This window comes from Ursus americanus, chromosome 22, assembly GCF_024610735.1.
Source record: "Ursus americanus isolate L20-20 chromosome 22, mUrsAme1.1.p, whole genome shotgun sequence".
NCBI lineage: Eukaryota > Metazoa > Chordata > Mammalia > Carnivora > Ursidae > Ursus > Ursus americanus.
Window position 1 is genome coordinate 23,132,750 of NC_142148.1, and position 9,070 is coordinate 23,141,819.

Here is a 9,070-nt window from a genome sequence, read left to right on the forward strand (position 1 = left end):
GAGGTAGTGGTTCCAGCAGTGGTCCCCTTACTAGACCATTCCTCTGTTGTGACTTTGGCTGAGATTCCTGGTTCTATTTTCTGAGCTTAATTAGCTAGCCTTCCTATCAAACTGAGGATTACATGATAACCTTTCAGTATGTTTATTTCTTCCTGAAGTTGGCAGTGTTGGTTTCTGTTGCTGGAAACTAAGAATCTTGGCATACTGTTGAGATAAGAGTTGGGGAGAAAGAGAACACATAGGTCTTTCACTTTTCTCCTTGTAAAACTTTCTTTGTAAATTTCTGTGTTGCTAGTATTATTGTATTACTTCTGTTATTTAAAAATATGCTTTTTAAATTGATAGCCTAAAGCACAGTGAGGTGAAGAGAAGTGGTAGGATATAAAATTTGAAATGTAGGATAAGGCCAGATTGTACAAGACCTTGAATATCATTTTGAGGATTCTGAATTTAGCTCAACAAGTATGGGGAATTTACAAAGCAGAACAATAACATGATCAGATCTGTGTTTGTTTGTTTGTTTGTTTATTGCCATGTAGATGAATAAGAACTCAGAGAAATTAGAGGCCAGGAGAATAGTTAGGAGGAGGCTACTGCGATAGTCCACATACAAGATCGAAAAAATCTCTCAATCTGGAGAAAGAGAGAGAGAGAGAGAGGGAGAGAGAGAGAAGGAAGGAGGAAGGAAGGGAAGGAAGAAAGAAAAAGATTGTCAGTCATAGGTTGGGTTTTCTGGAAGCAGATGCTAAGATAGTTTGAGGTAGAAGATATTAACTAGGGGAAGGAAGTAGGATGGAATAGAGGGAGAAGTAAAACTGAAATGTAGATGTGACAGAGACCCAGCCCCCCTGACAATAAGCTCTGGAGCGAATACTGCTTATCAGAATTGTCCTGCAGTGGGCCAGAAGGGCTGAACCTTTACACCTTTGCTTTGCTCAGTCACCCGATGAGGACAGCCCCAGGAGGAACATGACCTCCTGCGAGACTGTTCTCTGCAGGTGAGGCAGACACCGAAGGAACTGAAGCTGTTAGAGGCTCATTATCTGCTGCCTCAACTCCCTGTAGCTAAATGGCTAGTCTTTCTTTGAAGGTAGAACTGGGTGGTACACCTTCGTGTCTGCCACAGAGAAAGAGATGAGTGACCATATCTTGAAAAAAAGCAAAAGAGTGGAAAAGGGGGATTAGATTCTACGGATATTATATTTTGTAGGTGGGGATGAAAAGGGAGTTAATAAAGGTTAACACTGAGGTCTCTACACTGATATGATTTGATAGTAATTCTGTTTAACTGATAGTAAACAACAGAGGAGGGAGAAGAGGTTTGGAGAGAAAGATAAGGAATTTAATTTAGAACATGTTGACTCAGAAATGTCTGCAAAATATTAAGGTGGAGATGATTTTCAAGAATCAACGTAAATGGGGTGGTCTAGAGGTCAGCAGCAAGTGGTGTATTTATTGAGTATACATATATTATATGTATATTCTTATTTCATACTCGTAATGCCTCCATGAGGTAGAGGCAGTTGTCATTTTTATTATACCCTTTTTGTACATTTCATTATACCCTGTTTATGAAGAAACTGAGACTTCAAGAAGTTAAATGCCTGGCTCAAAGAAGTAAAACCCAAGTCTGTTTGATGACAAAACACCCGCTTTCAAAGACAAGATTGTATTGCTTCCCCATGGAAAACACCACAGATAGATGGCATTTGAAGCCATGAGAATTAGTAGGTCATCCACAAAGGATATGGTTCAGATGGGAACAAAAAGAGCAAAAAAATGGAATTCTAGGGAAGCCACCTTTCCAAGGTGAATTGAGTAAGATGACAAAGGCAAAGGGATTGACTGAGCAGCCAGAACAGTTTCTAAAAATTAGAAGTATTCAGAAGTCAGGGTAGAAAGAGAGTTCTAGTCCACAAAGGAGAATGCTGCAGATATCATGTGGGATGAAGAGTTTACAGTTAGAGGTCATTGATGATCTTAGAGCCGTTCATAGGGAAGTCAGGCTGCAGTGGTTTAGGAGTGAGCCGGAGATGAGGAAGTAGAAGCAAAAGGTACAGGAGACTTTCCCAGAAGTTTTGCAAAATAGAGGGAAAAAAATAATGCCACATACATAAGTAAGGAATTTATTAATAATATTAAGTAATTAATAACTCTTTGCTCCCATATTATTTATATTTTACACTTTCACTATTTCTCTGGTTATTTCTGTCTACCTCTATTATACCAGCGTCCCTTCCCAAGTCTGATGTGCTGGAAGCACTGAATGTTGTTTATTTTGGTTGTGGGTGGACTTCTTGTATTTGTTAGGTGTTTTGAATGCCTCAGGTAATTCTGTCTATGAAGAATGTGCCGTAGACATCCCCCACCCCCACCCAACTCCATCATCTGTTTTCCACAAAGATAGATAAGCTTTCGTTTCTCAGACCAATTCAGCAAAGCATGCAAGTTCTTGGGTGCTCAGCAAACCAAGAACTCTGTGTACCTAGCTCCTCCCTTCCCTTCCCCTCCCCCAAACTCTTGGTGGGCAGATCAGGGAGGAGGGAGCTGCCACTCCAAACCTTCTGGGATATAACGTCCCAGATGGGGAATCTGTTTGGTTTTGTCGTGAGCTGAGATCTTCCCTTGCCAGCCACCAACAGTCAAGCTCTTTTTCAGAGGGGGCTGGAGAGTAATCAACACCGCCGTCCACCTGTGCACAGGAAGATGCCTACAGCCACACCAGCGATGATGAGACTGCCCACCAGGACACCCAGGACCAGCGAAGTGTAGGAGCGGCCTGTTTGGCTCCCTGCAGAACATGCACAGAGTTAGCCTGAAGAACATACCCCCAAGATTCTGTCCATGGTTTGAGTCAAACCCTAAGGGATTCCTACCCCAAAGGAAGGGGGCTAGTTCATCACGTGACATAAGCTGCGTATACTCTGTCCCAAATCCCTGGTCCTGGGCCTCCTGTTGCTCAAGGTATACATCCTTCAGATCTAATTCGTTTGCCTGGAATCCACCCAATACACAGGCTCATCCCCGATCCCATCATACCTTTTGAGTTTTTCGAAGTGGTGTGTTCCTGCAGGTACTGCACACAGGTGTCCTGCAGGAATTCTCGCAGTTCGTACCGAGTACGATTGTAGGAGTTGAGCTGATGCAGAGTGTAGGTGACCACCCTGGAGGGTGCCTGGGACCCTGCCACCCATAAGGCTGTCTCTGGCTGGAAACTCACAAAGGAGTTCCCATTCACAGTCACTTCGAAGAAGACGTGGGCTGGAGAGCCCTCAGGAGGCAGCTCACAGCCCAGGAAGCAGCGAACGGTCAGCGGAACTGTGGATGGGGGATTCAGGGTGTGAGAGAGCTGTCCACCAGGGGGAACATGAAATTTTGGCGTTTAGGGTGGATCAGGGAAAGGGCCTCCCAAAAGGGTCATGCCAGCAAGAAGAGGGCCTGACAGAGGGCCCGCAACTAGGACACCCACTCCTCTTCAGGCTCAAGCTTCCACCCAGCAATCGGCAAAGGCCGGTACCCTAACACCTGGGCTCCTCAAGCCATCCACTAGACCCCTCCGGGAACCCCGCCCCCTCCTCAAACCCCGCCCCATCAAGTCCCTCCCACAGGCCACGCCTCCCACCCGCGAGGGCCCTTCTTCACGGGCCCCGCCCAGCCCGCAGCCGCCGCGCGCGAGCGCCACTCACAGGTCAACTGCCGCTCGTGGTGCACCAGCCGCACCAACAGCTGGAACTCGTTCAGGTAGGTCTTCAGGCGGTCCTCTGTGTGCACCCAGCTCTCGGGCGCCTCCAAGGGCTGCAGCTGGCGGATCGTGACGTTGGTGCCCTGGCCATCCAGCACGTGCGTCATTATTCCCCCCAGCGACGCGTTGCCCCGGTGCCACACTTGATCGGGGTCACGGAAGTAGGAGATCTGGAGCATGTGGAGGTTCCGAAGGCCTGCGGGTAGGTGTCAGCGCGTCAGCACTTGGGCCGGCGTGAAGCTGGAGATAATAACCCCTTACCCAAAGGCCGGCCGCCCACCTTCTCGGCCGTTCATAGAGTTATAAAGTGTTCTTTCACCCATCCTCCCACAACCCTGCAGGAGCGCAGGACAGGGATTATTATCTTCGTTTTACAGATAAGGAAACTGAGGCTGGGCAGAGCAGAAGCCACTTGCCCCAGGATAATCCAGTCAGTGGACAAGCCACTCGATCTTTCTCTCTCTCATCCCTAACTACCCCCATTTCCGGTTGGTCAACAAATGCTGACCTACAATAAAATCCCATTCCGTCTCCTGTTCTGGGCCTCCTCTGCCATTGCCCTACTTCAGGCCTCATGGGTTCTCATCTGGACTGGGGTAGTAACTTCCTTCCTCACCCCTCTGCCCTCATTGTTCAGTTTCACTCCTTCCAATCTGATCTCCATCTGACCCAGAAATAAGATGATGCCCTTCTCCTACTTAAAATGCTCCAGTGACACATTCGCCCATCAGTAATAGTAATAATAGGTATTAAGTACTTACTATGAGCCACTGTACCTACACACATTATTATCTTATTTGTGCTTTCCTCCCATTAGCTTCATGCAGTGGCTACTGTTATTAACCTCAGTCCATAAGGGAAGCAGGCTAAAATGGTATAGCAGAACCAAGGTTTGACTGTAGGCAGTGTGAGTCCAGCACCTTTAGCCGCTCAGCCATACTGTCTCCCCATAGGATGTCTCCATGGAATGAAGTCCAAAGTCTTTAGCTTGGCATTCAAGGCTGTGGGAGACCAGGTCCCGACTGCCTTCTCTGGCCTCTTCCCGTCCTTAGATACAGTAAACTACTTGGAGTTCCTCATGCTGCCTTCTGGCTGACACGGATAGCATGTCCAGGCTTCTCTGCCTCCAGGCAAACTTCTATTCGTGCTCTGTTGCCCTCTCCTTGGAGAAGTTTTCCTAATGCCTCTCCTCTTTACCCTCCTAGAGATGGGGACGCCTGGGTGGCCCAGTTGGTTAAGCGTCTGCCTTTGTATCAGGTCATGATCTTATAGTCCTGGGATCCATCAGACTCCTACTCCATCTGTCCCTTCCCCCTGTTCATGTTCTCTCTCTCTCAAATAAATAAATAAATAAATAAATAAATAAATAAATAAATAAATAAAATCTATAAATAAATAAATACATACCGTCCTAGACACAGTGGGTCTGTTTCAATGATCCCAGATTCCGCATAACTGTCTCCAAATACGTTACTGTCTCCAAATACCTAGACTACACTGGGCTCCCCTAGGCCATAGAATTATGTCTGGTTATCTCTGCCTTCTACACCCATTAAGGGCCTGGCACAGGCTTGAGTTGATGTCCAGAGAATGTGTGAGGAGAGGATGAGTCTGGGATTGTCAATCTGTGTGTGTGTGTGTGCACGCACGCGCATGTGTCTTTTCCACGTTTGCATATGAAAAGTTGTGCTCTATGTCTGCAGGCGTGAATAGGTAGATCTGTGTGGGTAACCCTAGATAAGGTTCTTAACTGCCCTGTGCCCAGTCTGTAAAATGGAGATAACATATTGCCCACTGTAGAGATATCGTGGGAGTTAGGTGAGTCAGTGCATGTATTAATTGTAGTGAGCGCTCCTAGATTACTGGTGATTTTCTCCCTCTCTGAGGGGGAGACTGTAGCTCTGGAGATTGTGGGAAAGGGGAGAGGAGGTCCCTGTGCAGTCACAATACAGGGCCATAACTCCTTTCTCTACTTAAACAGCCACCTCGGGAAGCCTGACCCCTGTAAGTTCACCCATGGACCACAGCTTGTCTCTCCCCAGACTTTCTCCTGCCTCCTGCCAGCCTCTTCCACCTTCTCCGGTCTCCTATTCTGCCTCGCTTCTCTCAGCCCCAGTCTCTCCAGTGGCTTCCCATTCCTCCCATCTCTCATCCCTTCTCCGAGTCTCTTCCCATCTTCCCTGAACTCACCCCTATCCACATCACTCTCAGCGCTCCCTCTCCAGACTCACCCCCTCTCCCCAGGGCTAACCCCCTTTACCCTTTCTACCCGTCCCTTTCCATTTCTCCAGTCCTGTTCCCCCAGCCTCTTTCAACCCCCTTTTCCCCAGGTAAACTGTACTTCCTCACCTTGGCTTTGGAACACTAATCAGTCCCCAGGACCCTGCCTGCCCTACAGAGAGATCTGGCTGGCTGGCTGCAGGCGCAAGCGCTGTGGGAAAAGTGCTCCTCTGATCTTCCCCACATACCCAGACAGGCTGAGAGTCTCCAGAACCATGCCGAGGAAGGAGATGTGCCCCTGACTCACCATCTGAGGCTTCCTGGCTACAAAAGGCCCAGCCGGGCAGGAGCAGTAGACGCAGCAGTGGCAGCAATGTTGTCAACATCCTGGGGCTGAGGTTCTTACACCACCTGGGCTCCTGGCTCCGACAGGCAGGGGGCTCTGGCTGGCTGCAGCCTAGGGGGAAAAGAAGCGAGGACTGTCTGGAAGGGGAGGAGGCTGAACGGAGGAGGCTGGAAGATGGCCAGAGGATAGGAGGAGGAAGAAGGCGGCAGGCTTATAAAGTGTTATTCCTACCCTGTCTCATTTCCTACTAGGGGGCTGGCCTCCCTCTTGCCCTTCCCTTGCCACGCCCCGCATCGGGCCCTCATGCCCAGACCTGCCTTTTCCCTTTTCCCTGGGCCTCTTCCAAACAGGGAGCGGAAAAAGGGGGAGTCAGATTCAGAGAGAAGTTCTGTCCTTGCTGAGTCAGGGGGTGGGGCATCTGCTTTCAACTTAGAGCACACTCTAGGGTGTAGCGATCGGCAGGTTACTGATGGGGAAACTGAGGCCCAGAGAGGTGCAGGGACTTGCCCAACGGAAGTTTATATGTCTTTATATGTTGTGGTGGTAACAGATTGGGATTAGAGTTCAATTTTCCAGCATACTGGCTACATTTTATCAGAATTATAGTAATTACACAATCAGGGATCTTGCTCTCAGAAATACATGGTTACAAGATGAGTATAAAACAGCTCACTGCAGTGCTGTTTGTAATAGGAGAGAATTATGAACAATGTAATCTCATTAGAGAATTGGTCACTTACCAGCAATATTTTTCAAACTGAGGTCACAATCTACTACTGGATAATGAAAACAGTTTAGTGGGCAATGATTAGCAGGGGGTTTTGTTTTTGTTTGTTTTTATGAAATAGAACAGAATACAAATTTTCAGTGCCTCCTTCTGGGTCAGAGTGAACCTGGGTCATGAAATATTTGTTCAATTGTATACATGTGTGTTTCAGATTTGTGCATGTATGTTTCTGTGATGGGTTTTGAATAGCAGTTTAAAATGTATTCCTTACTCTAGGAAGCAAGTGGGAAAATTTGGAAGTCACTCCCCCAAACTATGGTAATCTGTATTGTGGAATACCACGTAGTAGTTAAAGAAAAAAACCTCGGCTGCTTAATCTCCACTCTATTTTCATGTTACTTAATATTACCTGAAATTATGTTACTTATTCATTTAGATGTTTATTGTCTGAATGTCCCACCAGAATGTGAGCCCCAGGAGGTTGTCCGTCTTGTTTGCTACCTTGCTTGGAAGAGTGCACATAATAAATAATACAAAAAATAACAGAAATCAGCTAACAGATGACTGAATGAGATAGTTAAGATATGCATAAATCTCTAAGAGTAAGTTGTGGGACACTGGGTAGGTTAGGTTTAGAACCATTTATGTGTCAACCACACACATGACAACGAAACAACCTATTTCTTTATGGGATTAAAGGAATCTGGAAGGATGTACATCAAATATAGCGGTGACTTATCTCCACCGACTTATTATTAGGGAGGAGCCCGAGGTTAAGAGTGTATGTGTGTATATGTGTATGGGGTGTGTGTGCACATGTGTGTATGTGTGTATGTGCGCCGTGTGTATGCCTGTGTGAATGTGTATATGTGTGTGGTGTGTGTGTGTGTTGGGGGGGCAATCTTGTGGAAGGCCTTTTCTGTCTATTTTGTGAAGGGTTTTATCTATCTGTATTGTTTGAAAATTCTGCCCTTAAAATGCGATGATATATCTTGTGTTGAATTAAAAATAAAAGGTTAAGTAATAAATTATGATGGAAGAAGTGACAGATCATATGAGTTGATGTACTGACATGAGACATTGATAAGTGAGAAGGGAAGTGTGGACTGATACATACCGGATAACTCCATCTAGTTTTAGTTAAAAATTTTACTTCTGTCTGCATAATGCATGTGTGTATCTGTGTATTGGTATATACATAGGAAGAATACCAGGAGAGGGCTGTCAATAGAGATTAGCTCTATTGGGATTAGAGATGGGGGTTTTAACTTCTTTAGTTTATATACTGTTCCTTGGAGGGAGAGTTATGTCATAGTGGAATCAGGGCAAACCTTGGACACATTTCAGGCTCCCATTCTCTGAACTGAATATATGCAAGAGTGTCCATGCCCACCTCTCAGTCATTGTAGACGAGCTTAGAAATAACCAACTGTTTTTCCAGTTTGCCAAAATGGTCTGTCAGAAGGAAAACGGGGACCTTGTTTTCCTGGACTGGGACTCAGGAAGAGCAGACGGTCTTAAATCACTGCCGGTTATACTGTCTTGGCTTTTATAAAAATATATATATATTATTAAATATTCCATATTTGAAGAATTTTTTCATACCTGAAAAATTTTATTACAAACATACTTGTCTTCACTACCCAGCAGAAGAAATAAAATATTACCAATACAGCTGAAGACCCTTATACTCCCTGACTGTGCCTTTTCCTCCCTGCCCTGTCACCAAAGTAACCACTAATCAGAATTCACCATTTCTCTGGGCGCCTGGGTGGCTCAGTCAGTTAAGCGTCTGCCTTCGGCTCAGGTCATGATCCTGGGGTCCTGGGATCCAGCCCCACTTGGGGCTCCCTGCTCAGCAGGGAGTCTGCTTCTTTCCTTGCCCCCTGCCCCCTACTCATGCTCTCTCTCTCAAATAAATAAATAAATAAATAAAATCTTAAAAAAAAAAAGAATTCACTGTTTCTCATTTCTGAATACTCTACTATGTATGCATGTATCCTTAAGCAATATGTAACGGTGGTTTGCATATTTT

At 46.1% G+C, this 9,070-nt stretch overlaps 1 protein-coding gene across 1 annotated transcript; it reads right to left on the reverse strand.

Moving 5' to 3' along the window:
* Positions 1–913: 913 nt before the first annotated feature.
* PROCR (protein C receptor) lies at positions 914–6,601 on the reverse strand. Its single transcript, XM_045806113.2, has 4 exons — positions 6,270–6,601; positions 3,687–3,938; positions 3,040–3,318; positions 914–2,791 (listed from the first exon to the last, which is right to left on the reverse strand). Exons 1-4 carry the CDS (start codon positions 6,346–6,348, stop codon positions 2,676–2,678), a joined length of 726 nt encoding a protein of 241 aa, XP_045662069.2. The 5' UTR covers positions 6,349–6,601; the 3' UTR covers positions 914–2,675.
* Between the last annotated feature and the right edge of the window lie 2,469 nt (positions 6,602–9,070).